The sequence below is a fragment of the Bufo bufo genome, chromosome 10 (assembly GCF_905171765.1).
Source record: "Bufo bufo chromosome 10, aBufBuf1.1, whole genome shotgun sequence".
Classification (NCBI taxonomy): domain Eukaryota; kingdom Metazoa; phylum Chordata; class Amphibia; order Anura; family Bufonidae; genus Bufo; species Bufo bufo.
Window position 1 is genome coordinate 145,751,464 of NC_053398.1, and position 24,654 is coordinate 145,776,117.

At 47.9% G+C, this 24,654-nt stretch overlaps 1 protein-coding gene and 1 long non-coding RNA gene across 3 annotated transcripts; one reads left to right on the forward strand and one right to left on the reverse strand.

Moving 5' to 3' along the window:
- Window positions 1-2,972: 2,972 nt before the first annotated feature.
- LOC120981074 (fatty acyl-CoA hydrolase precursor, medium chain-like) lies at window positions 2,973-20,788 on the reverse strand. Of its 2 annotated transcripts, XM_040410553.1 has the most exons (13): window positions 20,677-20,788; window positions 10,259-10,463; window positions 10,033-10,171; window positions 9,731-9,864; window positions 9,387-9,540; window positions 9,189-9,302; window positions 8,839-8,934; window positions 7,184-7,324; window positions 7,025-7,102; window positions 5,833-5,980; window positions 5,557-5,706; window positions 3,636-3,708; window positions 2,973-3,408 (listed from the first exon to the last, which is right to left on the reverse strand). In XM_040410553.1, the coding sequence occupies exons 1-13, from the start codon at window positions 20,735-20,737 to the stop codon at window positions 3,231-3,233; spliced, it is 1,671 nt and encodes a 556-aa protein (XP_040266487.1). In that variant the 5' UTR covers window positions 20,738-20,788; the 3' UTR covers window positions 2,973-3,230. The 2 variants fall into 2 exon arrangements, with proteins under 2 accessions (XP_040266487.1, XP_040266488.1); XM_040410554.1 differs by lacking the exons at window positions 2,973-3,408; window positions 3,636-3,708 and adding an exon at window positions 3,861-3,911 and having other exon boundaries at window positions 5,438-5,706.
- On the forward strand, window positions 15,301-23,829 carry LOC120981092. The gene is made up of 3 exons (XR_005774620.1): window positions 15,301-15,467; window positions 15,570-15,571; window positions 23,818-23,829. It is a non-coding gene; the product is annotated as an uncharacterized LOC120981092 (long non-coding RNA).
- The last annotated feature ends 825 nt before the right edge of the window (window positions 23,830-24,654 follow it).

Genomic DNA, 24,654 nt, shown 5'->3' on the forward strand with positions numbered 1-24,654 from the left:
ACTGAAATGATCTCAGCAGGTCCTTTAATGACAGCAATGAAATGCAGTGGAAAGGTTTTTTGGGATTAAGTTAATTTTCATGGCAAAGAAGGACTATGCAATTCATCTGATCACTCTTCATAACATTCTGGAGTAGATGCAAATTGCTATTATAAAAACTTAAGCAGCAACTTTTCCAATTTCCAATATTTATGTAATTCTCAAAACTTTTGGCCACGACTGTACAGTCATCCTCTCCCCTGAAATTGCTGATAACAGGGAGAAATAGACTGTATTCTCCTATCCTACAGTCATCCTCTCCCCTGAAATGGCTGATAACAGGGGGCAATAGACTGTATTCTCCTGTCCTACAGTCATCCTCTCCCCTGAAATGGCTGATAACAGGGAGCAATAGACTGTATTCTCCTATCCTACAGTCATCCTCTCCCTTGAAATAGCTGATAACAGGGAGAAATAGACTGTATTCTCCTGTCCTACAGTCATCCTCTCCCCTGAAATGGCTGATAACAGGGGGCAATAGATTGTATTCTCCTGTCCTACAGTCATCCTCTCCCCTGAAATGGCTGATAACAGGGGGCAATAGATTGTATTCTCCTGTCCTACAGTCATCCTCTCCCCTGAAATGGCTGATAACAGGGGGCAATAGACTGTATTCTCCTGTCCTACAGTCATCCTCTCCCCTGAAATGGCTGATAACAGGGGGCAATAGACTGTATTCTCCTGTCCTACAGTCATCCTCTCCCCTGAAATGGCTGATAACTGGGAGCAATAGATTGTATTCTCCTGTCCTACAGTCGTCCTCTCCCCTGAAATGGCTGATAACAGGGGGCAATAGACTGTATTCTCCTGTCCTACAGTCATCCTCTCCCCTGAAATGGCTGATAACAGGGAGCAATAGACTGTATTCTCCTGTCCTACAGTCATCCTCTCCCCTGAAATGGCTGATAACAGGGGGCAATAGACTGTATTCTCCTGTCCTACAGTCATCCTCTCCCCTGAAATGGCTGATAACAGGGGGCAATAGACTGTATTCTCCTGTCCTACAGTCATCCTCTCCCCTGAAATGGCTGATAACAGGAGGCAATAGACTGTATTCTCCTGTCCTACAGTCATCCTCTCCCCTGAAATGGCTGATAACAGGGGGCAATAGACTGTATTCTCCTGTCCTACAGTCATCCTCTCCCCTGAAATGGCTGATAACAGGGAGCAATAGATTGTATTCTCCTGTCCTACAGTCATCGTCTCCCCTGAAATGTCTGATAACAGGGAGCAATAGCCTGTATTCTCCTGTCCTACAGTCATCCTCTCCCCTGAAATGGCTGATAACAGGGAGCAATAGCCTGTATTCTCCTGTCCTACAGTCATCCTCTCCTCTGAAATGGCTGATAACAGGGGGCAATAGATTGTATTCTCCTGTCCTACAGTCATCCTCTCCCCTGAAATGGCTGATAACAGGGGGCAATAGATTGTATTCTCCTGTCCTACAGTCATCCTCCCCTGAAATGGCTGATAACAGGGAGCAATAGATTGTATTCTCCTGTCCTACAGTCATCCTCTCTCCTGAAATGGCTGATAACAGGGGGCAATAGACTGTATTCTCCTGTCCTACAGTCATCCTCTCCCCTGAAATGGCTGATAACAGGGGGCAATAGACTGTATTCTCCTGTCCTACAGTCATCCTCTCCCCTGAAATGGCTGATAACAGGGGGCAATAGACTGTATTCTCCTGTCCTACAGTCATCCTCTCCCCTGAAATGTCTGATAACAGGGGGCAATAGACTGTATTCTCCTGTCCTACAGTCATCCTCTCCCCTGAAATGGCTGATAACAGGGAGCAATAGACTATTCTCCTGTCCTACAGTCATCCTCTCCCCTGAAATGGCTGATAACAGGGAGCAATAGATTGTATTCCCCTCCGCCTCCTGAGATTCCTCCCGCTTAGTAGTGAAGGAGACCTTACAGTGTACAATCTGTCAGGTGAGGGGGGTAATTGCAGAATGTAATAGGCGCAGACGTGTCCCCCTTAGGCTACTTTCACACTGGCGCTCTGGCTTTCCGTTTGTGAGATCCGTTCAGGGCTCAGCGGTCCAAAGCGTATCAGTTTTGCCTTAATGCATTCTGAATGGAAAAGGATCCGCTCAGAATGCGTCAGATTGGCTCCATTCCGCTTTGGACACCAAAACGCTGCTTGTCCGTCTGACGAAACTTAGCCAATCGGATCCGTCCTGACACACTCTGGCACAATAGAAAACTGATCCGTCCTCCATTGACTTTCAATGGTGTTCAAGATCCGTCTTGGCATCCTGACAACTGTGGGTGGGGGGGTTCACATCCTGATAACTGTGGGGGGGTGTAACATCCTGATAACTGGGGGTGGGGGAATCACATCCTGATAACTGGGGGTGGGGGGATCACATCCTGACAACTGTGGGTGGGGGGTTCACATCCTGATAACTGTGGGGGGGGTGTAACATCCTGATAACTGGGGGTGGGGGATCACATCCTGATAACTGGGGGTGGGGGGATCACATCCTGATAACTGTTCGGGGGAATGTCACATCCCGATTTCTGTGTTTGTGGGGGGGGGGGGCACATCCCGATTTCTGTGTGTGGGGGGGGGGGGGGGCACATCCCGGTAACTGTGGGGGGGACATATCCAGATAACTGGGGGGGAAAATATCCAGATAACTGGGGGGGGGGGGGGGTGTCACATCCTGATAACTGTGGAAGGGGGGGGGGGGGGTCACATCCTGATAACTGGGGGTGGGGGTGTCACATCCTGATAACTGTTGTCTTTGATTTCTGCCATGGATTTTATTGTGAATACCGGTTGTAATTTTCTGGAGTGTGGTTTTGGCCACGCATACCCTCAGGTTGTGTTCACATTTGTGGCCACTTCGCCTTGTTTTGATGACAAGAATAACTCTGCACTCAAGAGGTGTCGGCGTCTGCGACATCAAAGACCAGGCGGCAAATATGGACCTTAATTTAATGGCAAATCAGAAGATCAGTCACTGTTACAATGGTGGTCGGTTGCTGTGAGACTACAACTCCCAGTCTAGACAGATGCAGCTGTGTCAGTGTCCTCATCGTGGACTTCTGCCCAAATGGTTGTTCACTTAGAAAATAAACATTGGAGGTGAGGGGTGACCCCCTTACTGCCACACCCGGGGTTTGTGGGGACATATCGGGGCACAGTCCTTCCTCCCGGATGTCGTCTTTGGAGACGTTTACAGCTCTGTGCGCTCTGCCTTTTCCTCCGCCATCTTTTGAGGAAGGTTTTTGGTCCAGAATTCGTACTTTGCAGCCTTCAGTTGCTTGGAAGCTTTCTGCTCCAGGTCAATCTCCAGGAAGTCTTCATCGTGGTCATACTGTGGCCAGTGGACCAGGCCCGGCCCATTAGGATCACTGTGGAAGAGGAGAAATAGATCAGCATCATCCAGACCAAGGAGAATGTACAGTGATCGATGACTGATGCTCGAGGAGGTGCCGTAGAGGAGTCTGGGGGTGTACGGACTACAGCATGGGGCGTTGTGCGTCAGGAACAGTGTGGACCCACCACTACAGCCGATACACCACATATAGGATCTGCCCGTCACCCACACACGCCATCTGACACAGCTCCAGTCTCATACCCAGTGCGGGCAAAGTTGGCCCAGTATCTCATGAAGGTCCTGCTCAGATCCTCCTCTTCCTTTGTGAAGGCTCCTGTGAATAAAATCAGAAAGTCAGACTAAACAACGTGGTGGATAAGTGTACAAGACACCGGAGCTGACAACCGCACAGGGCACGGCGTGGAGTCAGCACATTATAATAACAGGCACAATAAAGGGGGGAACCGACTGTGACCAAACCGAGCTGGTCATATTGTGATATTATACAGGACACTGAGCCCCAAAAGGACTGCAGCCCTGTAGCTGGCCAGCTAAGATCTGTCCTATGTTGCTACTATAGCTTATATATGTATACAGCTAGACCTGCCAATAGCCTTAATGCAGTTCCTATGTTTATGTTTTAAAGACAAAAGCAGAGTTATTTACTGTGACATCATGTTTTGGATGTCATATAACTGTTATATTTTGTGTTCACAGAAGCAGAAAAAGATAATATGCCTTTAAAATTCATTTTGTAATGTAAGGTAAGCTCAGTGACACAGCAGAAACAACAGAAAGTATAGTGTTAATCTGTTGTTGCTGGGCAGAAGTCTAGTCCAATCACAGCCAGCTTCTCACACAGCAAGAGTTTTCACCAATCATAGCCAGCCTCACACACAGCCTGTCTGGGAATTCCCCCAGCTCCTGCTGCTAGAATCATTATTCACCAGAGACAGGAGCTGAAGAGACATTCACTCCACTGATAGCTGAGTTTTATGGAAACAATAGGCCAAAATAGGTATTTAGAACAGTTACATAATGTTCATATTGTTAGTATTGAGATTAGAACTGTATATTGAACCAGTTATATATGTGTTTACTTACAGTTCCACCAAATTCAAATTGCCAAATACAAATTGCAAGCATACAACCCAGATTCCATGCGAATTGCTCATAACAGATCATAAGCAATTGCATACTGCAAACTGTAAACCAAATTGAGCAAGCATAACTATTAGCTAGACCTCAGATATACCTCTCAGAGAGAACACAAAGTGCTTAAATAACTTAGAGTACAGATACTCAAGAGAGAAATATATCAACCATTTTATGTTGAATGACAAGATTGAATAGTTGAACCACCATCTTAAAGAGGACCTTTCATCTGGCAAAAAATTGTGAACTAAGTGTCATGATCTGTACAGCGGCGCCCAGGGATCTCACAGCAATTACTATTATCCCGCTCCGCTCCGTTTTCCTGCTATGCCCTCCGGTATGTTCGGTCACTTGGTTATAGTAGGAGGAGACTTAGGGGACTTGGTTATAGTAGGAGGAGTCTGCTCTTGTTCTCCTGGGCGTCTCCTTCTCCTAGGATGTAGCGCTGGCCAATCACAGCGCAGAGCTCACAGCCTGGGAGAAAAAACCTTCCAGGCTGTGAGCTCTGCGCTGCGATTAGCCAGCGCTACAGCCTGGGAGAGAGAGACGCCCAGGAGAACAAGGGCAGACTCCTCCTACTATAACCAAGTCCCCTAAGTCTCCTCCTACTATAACCCAGTGACTGGACATAGCGGGAGAATGGAGCGGCGCCCTGGGATAATAGTAAGTGCAGTGAGATACATGGACTATCTGCTGCGGAGGCGGCAGTGTTATATATGAAGAAAAGTTCAAGTTAATAAAGAAGTTATTTCAAGCATTTGGTGTGCTCTTTAAACCCACTGTTTCCATAGAACAGCGCTAGAGGAATTACAGAGTAATAGACAGTCTGGTTAGACTAAAAGTCAGAGATATCAGAATTCTTCTAATGCCACAGCGCAAAAGACACTTCATAGTGCTGCGCCTGCCACATGCCCTGTGTCATGATGGCGCGTCATTGTGGAAAATAAGGACAAAACATGGAGGAAAGTACAAACTGCATGAGGGTTCATAATAAAGAAGACCTCCGACCATTCTCTGAGTGCATCACCTGTGAACAAAATGTCGCCCTTCAAAAATGGACCTCCTATCACAAAGAACAGCTCCTCCCCATGATCGGCCTTTACAAAGTCCGGCTTAGACTCTGCAAACAAAGCTGGACGGTGCTGGAACTCGTAGAAGTAGGTTGGATGGCCAGAATCTACAATGAGAGAAGGTTAGTGTCACAGGAGCGATGCTCTGCAAGGGACATAACAGGGTGAAATGCCCTGAGACCAGTGTACCAGGGACACAGTATACACGAGGAGGTCATTCTTGTGCCACATACCTCTGTGACACTTGGCCATTCTCAGCGCCGGGATGACAAAGACGAGGTCTCCGACCAGATCTACGAAGCGGTTCCGGATTTCAGCAGGGTCAGTCTCATCTCCGACATACTCGTCTAGCAGGAGACTGATGGCGCCAGAGAATATACCCTGAAATATATGAAGACGGTCTCAGAATGTCACAGAAGACGAGAAGCAATGAGGCCGATGGAGCTGCTTCTGGAGGAGGCCGCAGAGCTGGGTGATGGTGGCAGACGCCACAGAGCTGGGTGATGGTGGCAGAGGCCGCAGAGCTGGGTGATGGTGGCAAAGGCCGCAGAGCTGGGTGATGGCGGCAGAGGCCGCAGGGGTGGGTGATGATGGCAGAGGCCGCAGAGCTGGGTAATGGTGGCAGAGGCCGCTGAGCTGGGTGATGGTGGCAAAGGCCGCAGAGCTGGGTGATGGTGGCCGAGGCCGCAGAGCTGGGTGATGGTGGCAGAGGCCGCTGAGCTGGGTAATGGTGGCAGAGGCCGCTGAGCTGGGTAATGGTGGCAGAGGCCACAGAGCTGGGTGATGGTGGCAGAGGCCGCAGAGCTGGGTGATGGTGGCAGAGGCCGCAGAGCTGGTTAATGGGTGCTGAGGCCGCAGAGCTGGTTGATGGTGGCCGAGGCCGCAGAGCTAGGTGATGGTGGCCGAGGCCGCAGAGCTGGGTGATGGTGGCCGAGGCCGCAGAGCTGGGTGATGGTGGCAGAGGCCGCAGAGCTGGGTGGCATTGGGCAGCGAGGGGCCGCTGGGCATTAATACATGCACCAGTGCAAATATCGCAGCCTGTGCCCAATGCAGGTGCTTTACTGGAGCCAACAGGGGTATGTACAGAAGGTAGGTTGACTTGGCCAGCACGCACTGTTATGTGAGGTTGGGGCATTCGCTTTGGCAGTGTGTTCTCATGTGTTGAGATACAAGTAGTTCCCGATCCTCAATTGAGTCCCCACATGGATAAACTTCAGCCATTGCCCACAGTAGAGCCTCACTCCACTCCGCCAAACTGTCCTCCAATAATTCATATAAAGGGCAATTCTTCAATGGAAATCCAGTCCATAAGGTACAAAAAGTGCCGTCTTTGTTATCGTCTTCATAGACACATATTCACAGTCTTGTCCACAAGTATAATAAGAACGGTGACTTTCCATACCCCATACCCCCGCGGTCACCTACCATAATTGGGAAGCTCTTCAGGATTTCGTGCACCATTTCTCGCTCCATTCCTTCTCTTATTCCTGTGATGTTCATAGACTGGGAATGAAAGAAGTAGAACTCTCATCATTGTGGAGATCATTAGGATTATCCAAGGATGTCCTCCTGTGTCATTCTTACCGATGGGAGGTTCCATCCAAACTCCTGGTTATTGACTCCAGTCATAAATGGCACAGGGTTCACCTCTTTATCAGCCAGAATCTGTTCCACAGGTTTAGGGAAGAACGCCCCATCGATGCTCGCAGGCAGAGCCATGAAGGGCTGCAAGTAGAGAAAAGTGACTGGTGAGCAGTGGACCCCATGAAAGCTACCCATAAGCCTGTGCGCATGTGAAAATAAACCCCCAAAGAGGCAGTCAAGGTGTGGGCGGCGATTTGGATCCCTGTGACAAGGATGAACTGCCAGAGAAGAGGACAGGCAGTGTGGTCATGGGGACACTGGAGCAGAGGACAGGCAGTGTGGTCATGGGGACACTGGAGCAGAGGACAGGCAGTGTGGTCATGGGGACACTGGAGCAGAGGACAGGCAGTGTGGTCATGGGGACACTGGAGCAGAGGACAGGCAGTGTGGTCATGGGGACACTGGAGCAGAGGACAGGCAGTGTGGTCATGGGGACTCTGGAGCAGAGGACAGGCAGTGTGGTCATGGGGACACTGGAGCAGAGGACAGGCAGTGTGGTCATGGGGACACTGGAGCAGAGGACAGGCAGTGTGGTCATGGGGACACTGGAGCAGAGGACAGGCAGTGTGTCGACAGGGGGCTGTGCGATGGCCTCCAGCTCCAGAAGCCTATTCGGCCCTGCCAGAAGCATGATACTCAGCAGTACAGGAGTATCACAGTCTGTTATACCCACGATCAGTAGTCTCTGGTCGGTCTAAAATAAAACATCTAAGAAGTTTTATATGAACCCCCCCCCCCACCACCACCAATAAAAACTCCTAAGAATTAGGCAGCACATTATATGTGGAGCCACAGAGGGGTTAACTGTTCTAATGGCGCCCATACACCTCTTGTGGCAGGCGCTTTGTGTAAAGGGTCATCCTGCTGGACACTGACGGCGCTGTGAGTTTCTACGCCCCTTGGCGTGTTCAGTGCTTACGCCCCCTGTTACTTCAGCTATAGCTGCTATTGACTTCAGGGTATACAGGAGCTACACCAAATTATTTTGGCCACTCAGTTAAAACTCTGTTGAGGAGCACGTGTATGATAACGGTTACCTGTGGACGCCGTGCTTTACTGCTCCGGGTGTCAGTATGTAGATCATGGAGGGTTCTGCGGTGTGACAGGCAGTGTACAGACAGGTCATACACCGGGCTCACCTTTCTCCTTATCTGACTGCCCTGATGTCTCCTCATCTGACTGCCCTGATGTCTCCTCTTCTGACTGCCCTGATGTCTCCTCTTCTGACTGCCCTGATGTCTCCTCATCTGACTGCCCTGATGTCTCCTCATCTGACTGCCCTGATGTCTCCTCATCTGACTGCCCTGATGTCTCCTCCTCGCTTTTGTTTCTTGCAGCTACAGTCAGGGGATTTAACCCTCACACCCCCTTTCTGAAGAGATTCCGGTTACATTAGCTGTATGGAAGTATTGAGAGGGTTAAATCCCATTATTCCTAAAATAGACAGGTTTGTCATGAGGAGACCCGAGAAGCAGCAGGAAGGTGAACCAATCAACACAGATGGTTATTTTCTCTATGCAGTGCCGTCCCCTCCTTTCTGATGCCCTAGGCACGTGCCCTTATGTGCCTTGTAAATACCGCCCTGCTGGTCGTACCATAGAAGCTCCGATAGACAGGATCTCCTCCTCAGACTTCACCTTCAGACAGTCCAACAGTGTGTCCACACCGCAGCCCGAAATATTGGCCACAATCTGCAAAGGTGAAGCATAAAATCTGATTATGGGAGGAACTCCGGATATTCAGCTATATGTGCACACAAAATACACTGGGCTGTAGGAAATGTTGTCTAGCCACACAATCAGCACAGAGTGTTTCAGGAGAGTGGTGCGATGATCCTGTCCCTGCCCCCCCCCCCATGTAATCATGTTGTGAGGCTATGTCTGTGTATTAACCCTCCTGTGTTCTGCCCATATTCTGCGGTCCGCGGCTTCACTCTCTCACTTACATTTCTGATGAACACAACTTCTTCAGTAGACGTGGCCACCAAACCTGGCATTATGGCTACCCCACTCTCGGCAATAGCTCTGTGGAATAAGCCCTTTGCCAAGGGAGACACCACCTGGATATAGCAGATACACAGCAGGAGATTAGGAGTGCACTTATCCAATATCAGGACCCATATATCAGCCTCACCACAACTCACCAGTGCAGAGACGCTGAGTCCCCCCGCAGACTCCCCAAATATAGTCACAGAGTTGGGGTCACCTCCGAAATCTGCAATGTTCTCCTGAACCCACCGAAGAGCTTGAACCTGGTCCAAGAAGCCATAGTTCCCAGGAGCTTTATCATCTCCAGTGCTAGGATAAAGAAACACGTAATTCATGTTACCTTTACTGGGGTGATGTGATATATTGGGGCGACATTCATAGCAGATGTGGTGCAAAAAGACCTCAAACCTGGACTCTGAGTCGAGCATTGTGCAAAGCAGGTGTCAGCATGTGGCCTTGTATGTACAAGCATGAGAGTCACAGAAACCGTATTGATTACCTCATGAAGCCGAGCAGCCCCAGCCGGTACTGGATGGATACAACTACAACGTTTTCATAGGCACTTAATACAGAACCCTCAAACATCATGGATCCCCCCATCACCAGACCTCCTCCATGTATGAACACCATGACCTGCACAACGAGAGGAAGCGTCTATTACTGGTCAGAAAAAATGGGATGACTGTGTCCTAAAACTAACATCAACACCATAAGGGAACTGCCATGGGCACGGTGTCAACCCCACAACCATGAGGTCTGAATTCACCGTTTTATATGCAGGTAAGTACACAAAACACTCACAGGCAGCATCTTCTCCTTCACTCGATCTGCTGGGGTGAAGATGTCCAGATATAGGCAGTCCTCAGACGCTGGAGGTATGATGAGCTTTGCTTTAACCGCCTTTGCTATCTGCTCCAACATGTCAACATTCTGCAGACATCTGTAATATATAAAATACGTGCACTTCACGTGACGATACAGTATGAATGTGTGCTGAGCACTGCCACCAACCTCCATGTCCACTTACATTTTAGCATAGTCTGAGGCCTCCCTCACTGAGCTCCATGCTGTGGGGGGTTCTGGGGCGGCAAATCTCAATGAACCAACTGGAGGTTTGGCGAAGGGGACTCCATAGAAGGTGTGGACAGTCCTGTCTGTTCCCTTTGCAGACGTGGTCTTCCCCCGCAGTTTGCCGTACCGTGTTTCCACTTGAGGTTGGTCATCCGCCTGCGCTAAAGTCACAGAAAGCAGTAGATTATTGCATGCAGAAAAAAGCCTGCCTTATAGTACAAGCTGCCGGCATCCCCTGCTCATTCAGACTCTGCTCACTGCTGGCTCTGGTGATTTGTTGTTTTTGCACTGGACACAATGTGCCGTCATCTGATGGAGGAAAAGACAATCACTGCCCTCCCCTGCATTATAGGAGCTGAGTTTTGGGGGGTAGGTGTTCTGTCTTACTGACTGTTTCCAATAACAGCACCCCCGGCTGTACATTATCAGCCTGACACCCTCCGCTCTACAGGCCTTTATATGTGTATTGTAAAAAGTAGAGAGGTCCAGCTTCTGATAAAAGGATATCCTTTATTCGATGCAGTAAAATCCATACAAAACACGACAGATGCAAAATAGTCACGTTTCCGATCTCAAGTTAAAGGGGTTCTGCAGTTTGTTTAAACTGATGATCTATCCTCTTTATAGATCATCAGCATCTGATCGGCGGGGGTCCCACACCCGGGACCCCCGCCGATCAGCTGTTATAAAAGGCAGTGGCGCTCCCACAGCGCCACAGCCTTCTCACTGTTTATCGCTGGCCCAGTGACATCACGGCTAGTATCAACTTGCCTGGGCGGGGCTAAGCTGCATTCAAGTGAACAGAGCTTAGCCGAGCCCAGGCCAGTTGATACTAGTCGTGACGTCAATGGGCCAGCGGTAAACAGTTAGAAGGCCGCAGAGCTGCTGGAGCGCTGCTGACTTTTATAACAGCTGATCGGCGGGGGTCCCGGGTGTCGGACCTCTGCCGGTCAGATGCTGATGATCTATCAAGAGGATAGATCATCAGTTTAAACAAACTGCAGAACCCCTTTAACGATTCTTACTCGTGATATAAAATGCCGCCTGTGACTCTCCCAAATAAATACACATCCTCCAATCACATGTATAGAAACAGCATCACATGATGATCAGGTGTGGGGGAAAATCACAAAACATGGAATGACAAATCCAACATGTGCAGAAAAACAAACAAAAAAAACGTTACATATTCATTGATACTGTAAAATGAAGTCATTATTTTGTTCATTCCTGTGGGGAAGTAACTACCAAGTTCGAACATCTAATATGCCTCTCTACTTAGTAGTTTGCGTCTATGGTCACCCCCCCCCCCCCCCCCCCCAACTGGGAGCGTGGCCCTCTTCACTCCCTGAACTCTAAAACTTTTTGTATTACCCTTCTGTACAATGGGAAAGTGCAAAGTGCCAGAAGAAACATTGCGTGTTGGATAGTGAGGTATGTCAGATAAATGTCTCCGGATTCTGGATTTAATCTGTTTGGTGGTACATCCGATATATTGCATAGACATAGAGCATTCAACACATGTGATTAAATAAACCGCAAACTCAGCGTTGCAGTTAATATATAGTTTTATTTTGTGACTTCTGCCATTCACTGTGGACGTGACTGTTTGACTAAGGCCTCATGCGCACGACCATTGTTCGAGTCCGCATCCGAGCCGCAGTTTTTGCGGCTCGGGTGCGGACCCATTCACTTCAATGGGGCCGCAAAAGATGCGGACAGCCCTCCGTGTGCCATTGTTGCTCCGTTCCGTGGCCCCAAAAAAAAATATAACATGTCCTATTCTTGTCTGTTTTGCAGACAAGAATAGGCATTTCTTCAATGGGCCGCCCATTCCGTTCCGCAAATTGCAGAAGGCACACGGGCGGCTTTCGTTTTTTGCGGTTTGCGGACCGCAAAAAACGGAACGGTCGTGTGCATAAGGCCTAACGGACATATGTTCACATTACGTGCATTTTCTGTGGCCACATTTAGAAACATAGAACCATAGAATGTGTCGGCAGATAAGAACCATTTGGCCCATCTAGTCTGCCCAATATACTGACTACTATGGATAGCCCCTGGCCCTATCTTATATGAAGGATAGCCTTATGCCTATCCCATGCATGCTTAACCTCCTTCACTGTGTTTGCAGCTACCACTTCTGCAGGAAGGCTATTCCATGCATCCACTACTCTCTCAGTGAAGTAATACTTCCTGATATTACTGTTAACCCTTTTCCCCTCTAATTTAACACTATGTCGTCTTGTAGCAGTTTTTCTTCTTTTAAATCTTCTCTCCTCTTTTACCTTGTTGATTCCCTTTATGTATTTAGCAGTTTCTCTCATCTCCCCTCTGTCTCGTCTTTCTTCCAAGCTATACATGTTAAGGTCCTTTAATCTTTCCTGGTAAGTTTTATCCTGCAATCCATGGACCAGTTTAGTAGCTCTTCTCTGAACTCTCTCCAAAGTATCAGTATCCTTCTGGAGATATGGTCTCCAGTACTGCGCACAATACTCCAGATGAGGTCTCACTAGTGCTCTGTAGAGCGGCATGAGCGCCCCCCTCTGTCTACTGGTAATGCCTCTCCCTATACACCCCAGCATTCTGCTAGCATCTCCTGCTGCTCTATGACATTGTCTGCCTACCTTTAAGTCTTCTGGAATAATGACCCCTAAATCCCTTTCCTCAGATACTGAGGTTAGGACTGGATCACTGATTGTATATTCTGCTCTTGGGTTTTTATACCCCAGGTGCATTATCTTGCACTTATTAACATTACATTTTAGTTGCCAGATTTTTGACCATTCCTCTAGTTTTCCTAAATCCTTTTCCATTCCGTGTATCCCTCCAGGAACATCAACCCTGTTACAAATCTTTGTGTCATCAGCAAAAGACCCACCTCACCATCGAGGCCGTCTGCAATTTCACTGATAAAGATATTAAACAATATGGGTCCCAGAACAGACCCCTGAGGTACCCCACTGGTAACAAGACCTTGGTCTGAATATCCTCCATGGACTACAACCCTCTGCTGTCTGTCCCTCAGCCACTGCCTAATCCATTCCACAATATGGGAGTCCAAGCCCAAAGACTGCACTTTATTGATAAGCCTTCTATGTGGGACAGTATCAAAAGCCTTAGTAAAATCTAGATAAGCGATGTCTACTGCACCTCCGCCATCTATTGTTTTAGTCACCCAATCAATAAAACATGATCTCCCTGAAGTAAACCCATGCTGTTTTTCATCTTTCAATCCATGGGATTTTAGATGTTCCACAATCCTCTCCTTAAGTATGGTTTCCATTAATTTCTCCACTATTGATGTCAGGCTTACTGGCCTATAGTTGCCTGAATCTTCCCTACTACCTTTCTTGTGAATGGGCGCAACATTTGCCAATTTCCAATCTTCTGGGACGACTCCTGTTGCCAGTGATTGGTTAAATAAATCTGTTAATGGTTTTGCTAGTTCACCGCCGAGCTCTTTTAATAGCTTTGGGTGTATCCCATCAGGCCCCTGTGACTTATTTGTATTGATTTTAGACAGCTGACTCAGAACCTCTTCCTCTGTAAAGACACATGCATCTAAAGATTCATTAGTCTTCCTTCCTAACTGAGGTCCCTTTCCTTCATTTTCCTTCGTAAAGACTGAACAGAAGTATTCATTGAGGCAGTCAGCTAGTTCTTTATCTTCTTCCATATACCTTCCTTCTTTTGTTTTTAATTTGGTAATTCCTTGTTTTAGTTTCCTTTTTTAAGGGCTCTTTCACACCTGCGTTATTGTCTTCCGGCATTATCCAGGATTATCCTAATGCATTCTGAATGGAGAGTAATCCGTTCAGGATGCATCAGGATGTCTTCAGTTCCGGTACGGAACGTTTGTTGGCCGGAGAAAATACCGCAGCATGCTGCGCTTTTTGCTCCGGCCAAAAATCCGGAACACTTGCCGCAAGGCCGGATCCGGAATTAATGCCCATTGGAAGGCATTGATCCGGATCCGGCCTTAAGCTAAACGTCGTTTCGGCGCATTGCCGGAGCCGACATTCAGCTTTTTCAGAGTGGTTACCATGGCTGCCGGGACGCTAAAGTCCTGACAGCCATGGTAAGTGTAGTGGGGAGCGGGGGAGCAGTGTACTTACCGTCCGTGCGGCTCCCCGGGCGCTCCAGAGTGACGTCAGGGCGCCCCAAGCGCATGGATCACGTGATCGCATGGATCACGTCATCCATGCGCATGGGGCGCTCTGACGTCATTCTGGAGCGCCCCGGGAGCCGCACGGACTGTAAGTATACCGCTCCCCCGCTCCCCGCTCCTACTATGGCAACCAGGACTTTAATAGCGTCCTGGGTGCCATAGTAACACTGAAAGCATTTGGAAGACGGTTCCGTCTTCAAATGCTTTCAGTACACTTGCGTTTTTCCGGATCCGGAGTGTAATTCCGGCAAGTGGAGTACACGCCGGATCCGGACAACGCAAGTGTGAAAGAGGCCTAATTTATGTATCTGAAGAATGTCTTATCGCCTTTTCTCACAGCCTTTTTTTATTTTTATAATTACTAAATGCTATCTTTTTGTTCTTAATGATTTTGGCCACTTCTGCTGAGTACCACAGTGGTCTCTTCCTTTTTTTGCTTTTACTGACAAGCCTAATGCAATTATCTGTTGCCTTCTATAGTGCCACTTTTAAGTAGTCCCATTTCTCCTGGACTCCATTGAAACTGTTCCAATCTGATAGGGACTCCGTATACCACTAATCTAAATTTAGAAAAGTCCTTTTTTTTTAAATCTAAAACTTTTGTTTTTGTGTGGTGTGACTCTGTACTAGGGATGTCCCGATACCGATACCAGTATCGGTATCGGGGCCGATACCGGACATTTGCACGAGTACTTGTACTCGTGCAAATGTCGCCGATACCTCATGGCCCTAGATCAGCGGTGGCGGAGGAGTGTCCCATCTTCTTCCGGGCGGCGGCTGCAGCGGCGTATCCCATCTTCTCTTCCGGTCGGCGGTGGCGCTGCTCCCAGCTGATCAGCGTGGGGATGGCAGCGGATATTATGCACCTGGGGACGTGCTGGCTCGGCAGCGGCAGGAGGAGGCCGCCTCTGGCTGAGGTTCTGGATATTATCCTCAGGGGACTGCAAGAAGCTGGGCCGGAGGTGGAGAGATGGCAGGAGCTGCCGGAGCCCAGGTACTGCAGTCCATTCTTATGTTTGCCAGCCACATCTGATTCTGAGAAAGCTGTGTGACAGCCAATATGGCCGCCTCTCATAAGCAGAGCCATCCAGAGCAGAAGTGGGAGGAGCTGGCATTGAGAACTTCAGGGAAAGTGGGTGACAACCCCTGTGACTGCTGTGATGCTGGCTGCTGTGGTTGTCACCAAGGATCTACCAGACTGGGAGCACTACTCAGTCGCCTTCATTATGCTGGCCATTAAAGGGGTTGTCACAGATTTATGCCGGAAATATGTAATGAAGTAAAGAATATCGGAGAGGTCACGTGGCTGTACTCTGTGCATCTTCATGGGAAGGATTACATCAGGCCAGGTGGGTATGATGCATGAAATGGAGAAGAAATCCAGTTAATTTCTCTCCATTTCATGTTAAAACAGACAAACAGTGAATAATAAAATAAGGTGGTGGTGGGGGGGGGGGGGGGGGGCGCAATGGGCATATAATAGTGATCCCCAACCAGTGTGCCTCCAGCTGTTGCAAAACTACACCTCCCCAGCATGCTATATGCCAATTTATTAATTTTTTAACCCTTGTACAAAGGAAAAGTAAAGCAGTTGTCCATAGCAACCAAATTCCAGCTTAAATTTTTTCATTGCTATCAGCAACTGCGCCGCTATTTCTTTGTACAAAGTTTGATAAATCTCCCCTATGACTAAATTAAATTTGAAGTAAAAACATTACCACACCATAATTGGTATCGGTAAGTACTTAAATAAAAGTATCGGTACTCGTACTCGGTCTTAAAAAAATGGTATCGGGACATCCCTACTTTGTACTTATAGTAAACCACACTGACTGGTGATCACTAGATCCCAAGCGTTCCCCTACAGTAATATCAGATACCAAATTCCCATTTGTGAATACGAAATCTAAAATGGCCTCCTTCCGGGTTGGCTCCTCAACTACTTGCTGTAGAGATAATCCCAGTAGGGAATTTAGAATATCTGTACTCCTGGCAGAACTAGCTATTTTGGTTTTCCAGTTTACATCAGGAAGATTGAAGTCTCCCATAATGATAACTTCCTCCTTCAATGTCATTTTAGCTATTTCCTCAACTAGTAGATCATCGAATTCTTTGACTTGGCTAGGTGGTCTATATATCACACCTACACGAGTTACCTTATGATTATCAAGCTGCAAGGTAACCCAAACTGACTCCAAATTGGTCTCGCTAACTTGTATAAAATTAGATTTTATGCTATCTTTCACATACAGGGCCACCCCTCCCCCTTACTTGCCTTCTCTGTCTTTCCTGTATCGAGAGAACCCTGGTATTGATATATCCCAGTCATTACTCCCCTTGAACCACGTCTCAGTAACAGCCACTACATCTATATTCTCAGATGCCATTATAGACTCAAGTTCATTGATCTTATTCCCTAAACTGCGAGCATTTGTAGATAAGAATCTGAGCTTGTCATTTCTTAACCTATGTGCTACTGGCCTCTTCTGGCATTGTTCCGGGGGGCAGTCGGACTGCTGGATTATCACCCTTTTGACCCCCTTTCCTAGTTTAAATGCTCCTTAGTAAATACTTTGAACTGTTCACTGAGGACATTTGTTCCCTTAAACGAAAGATTCAAACCATCTTTCTTGTACAGTTCTTTTGCATTCCAACGAGAGTGATTTATAGCTAAATGATATGCAACTGACAACACGGGCTCATCCCTCAAGCTGATGTTAAGAACTGAGACTTTAGCCAATGTATTCCTGTCAGGAACACATCGGAGCCCTTTTGCACCACCATCAAGGTATCTCAGCGTGACATGGGTTCCTACCACTAGACTACGTACGGTGTGTGAACACGGCCTGAGAGGTGCTAACTTACAGCCAAGCTCCCACATACCTCCATAGTGAGATCACTCATGTAGTGGGAGAGATGATAAAGCTGTAAGCCCCCCTATAACAGGCCATGTGACACAGGCTACCAGGTGCAACATTGTGGTGCACCTTTCGCAGTGATTTATGTATTTTTATATTTGCATCCACACATTATCCCATCTTGTGTAGGATGCCTTTGTGGTGCATGTGGTCCGCTGCCAACATCCTTCATTGTATGCATTTTTGCTGGGAATTGCCGTTAGCAGCGGATCACATGCAGAGGAATTGCTCCCCCGGTTATAAACACGCCACAGTGTTTGGGGTTTTTGAGCATTTCCTCCCATTTTGGCCACTTTATTCAGTGATTTGTCACATTTATAGCTAGCCTGATTTGAAAGCCACACTGGTTTGGCCTTCGGGCGGTCACAGAAAAGGCTGGGACGGATCCTATGTCCCAAAGCGGGGGCCCTGCGCGCAGCACATCTGATGTCGGCCGAAATCACTTCACTCCACTCGGCATCATAGTTTAGCCCTGATAGATGGTTTTTTACACTTTTACAGATGTCAGTGTATTCCTCGCTATAACTGGTGGTAAAAGTAACGGATTTCATTTTTTCTTGGGTATTTGTTTCGGTAACAGGTTCTCCAGTCTATTTCTATCTGATGTTAACGCCGATTGTCCGGCTTTCCTAATGGACTGTGTAGTGTTTAGCCTGGAGTGTAACCTAGAGCTGATAGCAGCCGCCTCTTCAGCGAGAGATTGGGTGGCGGAGCGATTACGTCGCGCTCTCACCATTTCTCCTTTTGGTATATTTTTCGTTACATGTGTAGGATGGCATTTGCTAGCAGTGTGGGGATCTGTAAGTAACAGAGGAAACCTTTGTTTTTGCACCATCTACATATAAACGCAGATCCAAAAATGCAATTGTAAATGGATCAGGGTGTAGAATGAATCCAAGTTGCCATCAAGATAATCTCCAAAAAGTGGTGTCCGCTGTATCATCTGACCATACACAGAGCAGGTCATCGATATAATGTCCATAACACCTTATGTTAGGAAAGAAGGGATTATTAATAATATCAAACAAAAATCTTCTCATAGAAACACCGGAGACCTGGAGAAAATAACTGCAATCAAACATAAAAAAAAATTGTGTTTCATTAAAATATATCGACTGAAATACAGATGGAATCTTGCAGCTCTAACGTATAGTTGCTATAACTTCCCAAAAACCATTTGAGGGCAGAGATCGCCAAATTAAGAGGAATATTCGTATCTAATGAGACCACATCTGCTGTAATCCGTGTGAAAGCATCGCACCATTCAAAATTATGAAAAGATTGCAAAACGGTACGCAGTTTATGTCGGCTTTGTCCCGGCCACATCCGCGCCTCCGATACGTTACGCAGGTGAGCGCTGCAATTTGACTTTCTATATCTACCGGCCTTTATATGGTCTCAGCTCCCCGTAGATCATTTACAGAAGGAGCGACGTTATCCTGTATGGGATCAGAGAACCGGTCTGTCCACCCAGTGGCTTCAGTCGTGACCAGCCAGAATACAATGTAGTATGCTCCACCTCACTATACAATCACCCAACTCCTCTACGACACAACAGGAAGACCACCTGACCACGACCCCCCCCCCCCCCCCCAATAAGACCCCGCAGGTGGTGGCCGAGCTCACCTTATAAAATCTGTTAAGGTGGACGGGGATATTAGCAAGAGATCTGGGCTGTGGCAGGGAAGGGGTTAAAGGGTTTCTGTCACCAGATTTAACCCTATTAATCTAGCTGACGTTAGCGATGTGCTAATGTCAGCTAAACCTAACCAGCCTATTCCTACTTTTATCTATGCCCCCGTTACGCCAGAAATCTAACTTGTATAATATGCTAATTAGCCTCTAATAACCCCGGGGGGGGGGGCGGCTGGGGGTTGTTCCGGCTCCTAGAGGCTCCGTTCTCCCATCTTTGTCGCCTCCCTCCAAGTCCTGATTGATGCTCTGGTAAATTCTCGCGCCGTTCAGCATTCGGCGTAGTCGCGGTGAGGAGGCTAACAGCCTGCGAGCGTCTTTCCCTCTCCGTGCCTACGCCGAATGCTGAACGGCGCGAGATTTCACCAGAGCACAGGGCTGGCAGTCAGATGCGAGCGCTGCCTGGCCCTGTCAATCAGGACTTGGAGGGAGGCGACAAAGATGGGAGAACGGAGCCTCTAGGAGCAGGAACAACCCCATCCCCCCCTTCCTGCTCCTAGGTGCTAATTAGATTATTATAAAGGTTAGATTTCTGGCGTAACGGGGGCATAGATAAACGTAGGAATAGGCTGGTTGGGTTTAGCTGACATGAGCGCATCGCTAATGTCAGCTAGCTTAATAGGGTTAAATCTGGTGACAGAAACCCTTTAAGTAATTTGTCATCAGTAAAGATTACATTCTCTTCAGTGGATACAATGTAACAAGCTCTTAAATAAAAAATAAACAGAAGGGGGTTTTGTGAGATTTCCAAACAATACGAGACCGTTCATCACATGAGAAATCCTCATCCAAAGTCCATTGACTTGACGGGTGACCTGGAGCGGGAGACATCACTGCTGAACCCTCATCAACCTTTATAACCACCCCATAAAACACAGCAATGTCAGCAGCCTGTCATCAAGGGCCCCGGGGACAATGTTACACCTCTAGTTAGATAGCACTAACATAGTCCATAGAGCTGTACAGCCAGAGTCACCAGTATACTGACCAACATCTGATCGTACCGCAAAAGCCGAGAAAATCTCACTGACCCTTGGAGCTTACACTCTACAGGAAAGAGGAACCTACTGACCATAAGAGCTTGCACTCTACAGGAGAAATAGGACGCCACTGACCATAAGAACTTACACTCTACAGGAGATAGAGGACCCCGCTGACCATAAGAGCTTACACTCTACAGGAGAGAGAGGACCCCACTGACCATAAGAGCTTACACTGTACAGAAGAGAGAGGACCCCGCTGACCATAAGAGCTTACACTCTACAGAAGAGAGAGGACCCCACTGACCATAAGAGCTTACACTCTACAGAAGAGAGAGGACCTCACTGACCATAAGAGCTTACACTCTACAGAAGAGAGAGGACCCCACTGACCATAAGAGCTTACACTCTACAGGAGAGAGAGGACCTCACTTACCATAAGAGCTTACACTCTACAGGAGAGAGAGGACCCTAACAACCACTTCTGCCGCTCTTCCTGCTCTCATTGTAATGTGACATTATGAAACAGCACATTGCACAATTAACCGTCTGTGTTCTCTCCAGTGTAATGTTCCTGCACCCTCAGTGCCCCCTCATTGTAATGTCTCCTCACCTGATGCCAGGACCCCCAGGGCCAGGATGCACAGCACAACTACCCTCATCAGAGCCTCCATCGGTGTAGAATGTGCAGAGCTCTGAATAAGGCAGTTGCCTGGCTGAGTGCTTTGAGGAGGGGCAGAGCCAGCCCTAGTCTTGTGATTGGCTGCTGGGGGTGTCAATCACGGTGGGATGGCCCAGCCTGTATCCGTAGGTGCGGAGAAGTATCATCTATGAGAACAGGATCGTGCTGCGACTTTGGTCTCACGACATGAAATTACATATAAGTGTCCTGACGAGGTGTGTGACTTGCGGCTGACGTCGCATAATTATTTTAGGGTACAGTATGGCTGGGATCTGTAGTGCACACGACTTAACACTGAACTGTATGCAATTTGTGACCAAATATCCGGTGGGTACTGGATTTTTTTCTGGACCGTTGTGGCATCTTGCCACGTAGTACCCAAACCACGTTTGAATTAGTTCTTGACCTGTGATTTTGTTGCCACAGATAGCCCTAGTGCAGGGCTGGCCAACCTGCGGCTCTCCAGCTGTTGTAAAACTACAATTCCCACCATGCCCTGCTGTAGGCTGATAGCTGAAGGCTGCCTTGGCATGCTGGGAGTTGTAGTTTTGCAACAGCTGGAGAGCCGCAGGTTGGCCAGCCCTGCCCTAGTGTTACACAGGCTCACTCTGCAGAGCAGGCTTTGGAGGCTGGTTTGTGTGTCAGTGTGAACTGTAGTACAGGCGTTTTATTCACGAGCCAGATACCATGGACTCCCTGCGCGTGTTGTAAAATAAACTACATGGATGCCCCAGCATGTTGTAGTAACGTTCCTGTGAGGTGCAGGCGCCGGTACCTGCGCTGCGCTCACCTGTGCTCTCTGACATTTCTTATGGTCACAGCAGCTTCACGATGTTTGGAGGATTTCAGTGATGACGGAATTCACCAATGACTGGGACCGGATGAGGAGCGTGCCACGCGGCTGAAGGATTGCCTGCTTATGGTGCGCCTGTTCTTGTAACCTGAGACGCCCCCTTGTTCCTATAAATCCCACCACCCTTCAAGTGCTAAAATAGTCGATCCGTGCATCCGTGCTGCAAATTAAAGAATGTGCCTGTGAGGAATATAGATTATTATTTTATGTCAGCCATGTTCCCACGCCAGCCATCAGCTGTCAGATAGCAGAGGTAGTGAACTCCACTGGGGGGCCCTGCTTCAAAGCCCAGAAAAATGGCAGAGAACCTCTAGCAGGCCACCATTGTTTACAATTTCTCACCTCCATTCAGCCAGCCAGGAACCCAGCTAATGGAACAGGAAAAACCTCTCTGCAGGGGGTCTAGGCCATTCCCCAGTTCAATGAACATTATCAGACATCATGGAAGTGGCGATTCATAAGGAATTATGAATCGCCTGTCCATCACAGACATAAACCAGATGCATATTTGTGTCTCTGTGGCCACGATGAACAGGCCCGTGGTCATAGTTTGGTGGTGGAATTCCAGGGAGGGGAGATATACATATCTCCCCACAGAAACCAAATAACGGTACCATGCTTGGAAGCCGTAACCCAGGTGGATCCATTGGTCCCAGAACCACCTCCCTATGACCTTCTGGTCTGGAGCCATGAGCCCTAATCGGTTTTGTGGCTCATGTGCTGCCAGCCCAGCAGAGAGGGGGGGGGGTGGTCCACTCCCAGAGGCCGGTAGGGGCTGGCTACAGGTTAAAAGGCTTGTGCCAGCAAGCGGGGGCGTGTCTTTCTCTGCAGGAGGGTCACATAGTGCCATGTGTTTAGAGGGACCTGCAACCAGCTGACATCACTGCCTCCGACGTGACTACAGCTAAGGACTCATCACAACCCAAAGGACTCATCCATCTGGTAAACTGACTTTTGTTCTGCTTAACCCTGTTTGTACTACGCCATCTGTATTTGTAACTTCAGGCCACTGTATTTATTCTCTGTGTATATTGTGTTATATCTAGTGAGCCCTTAAGTGCCCTCAAAACCAGGATGTCCACAAAAGGCAGAATCATGACACTCACCCAACAGCTGGAGACGAAATTGTATGGGAACAAACAACTTATCTGTTGGGGTGGTTGCCGGTGCCAGATGTTGTTCAGCCTTAATGAGAGCCGAGATATCTTGGGTTAAGGCTGCTACGAAGATATTTGCTAGTAGGATGGATTCAGGCGGTGCCTATGTAGGCTGAAAAGCATGGAAGCTCCGAGATAATTCATCAGCCTTCAAGTTTTTACTTCCAGGCCTGAAAGTAATAGAGAATTCAAAACGAGTAAAAACAGTGCCCATCTAGCCTGACGGGGATTCAACCTCTTAGCAGATTCGAGAAACATAAGGTTCTTATGGTCAGTGACAACAGTTACACAATGCCTTGCCCCCTCCAGAAAAGGCCTCCACTCCTCAAATGCCCACTTAATGGCCAGTAACTCCCGATTCCCTATGTCGTAGTTTCTCTCGGTTGAAGAAAATTTTCTGAAAAAGAATGCACACGGTCTTAGGTTAGTTAGACTAGCAGGACCTTGTGAAAGGACTGCTCCTGCGCCATCCTCAGACGCATCCACCTCCGGTAAGTTCTCCAGGACTAAGAGGGAACATTTCTCAGAGTAGCACACCCCTACAGTTAAAGAAATCTCTGAGGTACATGACCTCACCATACCACCTACCAGTGGAGTGGCGTCAATAGCCATGACATGGATAGGTGTAGGAAGAGAAAAAATTGGAATACCCAGTCTAATGGCGTACTCAGAGTCAATAAAGCTGGCCGCTGAACCAGAGTCAATAAAGGCCTTACCCGGCCATTTATTAACCCCCAGAGATATTGTTATAGGTACTAAAAGCTTACATTTCGTAAAACCAGGATGTACCTGGTCATTAGGTTGCCTTGCCTTGGGAGACTTAACGGAGAAGGCCTTCTTTGGACACTGGTTGATCCAATGGTCAGGATCTCCGCAGTAAAAACAGACGGTCTTAGGTTAGTTAGACTAGCAGGACCTTGTGAAAGGACTGCTCCTGCGCCATCCTCAGATGCATCCACCTCCACAATAAAAGGTCTCTCCTGATCTGGCTGGATCAGAATGGGAGCGCTACTGAATGCCTTTTTTAGTGTTTCAAACAAAGTAATGGCCTCAGTAGACCAGTTCTCCAAATCCGCCCCTTTCTTAGTAAGGTCGGTCAACGGTTTAGCAATTACTGAAAAATTCTTAATAAATTTACGGTAGTAATTGGCAAAACCTAAGAACCGTTGTAAGGCCTTAAGGATGAAGGCCTTACCCATTCCTTAATAGCTAGTACCTTACCAGGATCCATCTTGAAGGCGTAAGTGGTAAGGACATGCCCTAGAAACAATATCTCCTGTACACCAAAGACACATTTCTCTTCTTTAGCTGACAACTGATTCTCCCTCAACACCTCTAATACTTGTCTAAGGCTACGTTCACACTTGCGTTCGGGGTTCCGCTTGTGAGATCCGTTTGAAGGCTCTCACAAGCGGCCCCGAACGGATCCGTACAGCCCCAATGCATTCTGAGTGGATGCGGATCCGCTCAGAATGCATTAGTTTGGCACCGTTTGGCCTCCGTTCCGCTCAGCAGCCGGACACCCGAACGCAGCTTGCAGCGTTTTTGTGTCCGCCTGGCCGTGCGGAGCCAAACGGATCCGTCCAGACTTACAATGCAAGTCAATGGGAACGGATCCGTTTGACGTTGACACAATATGGTGCAATTTCAAACGGATCCGTCCCCCATTGACTTTCAATGTAAAGTCAGGAGTCCCCTATTAATATACCATCAGATCGGAGTTTTCTCCAATCCGATGGTATATTTTAACTTGAAGCGTCCCCATTACCATGGGAACGCCTCTATGTTAGAATATACCATCGGATTTGAGTTAGATCGTGAAACTCAGATCCGACAGTATATTCTAACACAGAGGCGTTCCCATGGTGATGGGGACGCTTCAAGTTAGAATATACTGAG

Bases quoted from the DNA above. Each gene is read 5' to 3' on its own strand.
- LOC120981074 (XM_040410553.1), bottom strand. From the start codon at position 20,737: ATGGAGGCTCTGATGAGGGTAGTTGTGCTGTGCATCCTGGCCCTGGGG. The intron at 9,303-9,386 runs GTGAGTTGTGGT...TGCTATATCCAG, and splicing joins GACTCAGCGTCTCTGCACTG to GTGGTGTCTCCCTTGGCAAA. The intron at 7,325-8,838 runs GTACGACCAGCA...CTCTACTTGCAG, and splicing joins TGTCTATCGGAGCTTCTATG to CCCTTCATGGCTCTGCCTGC.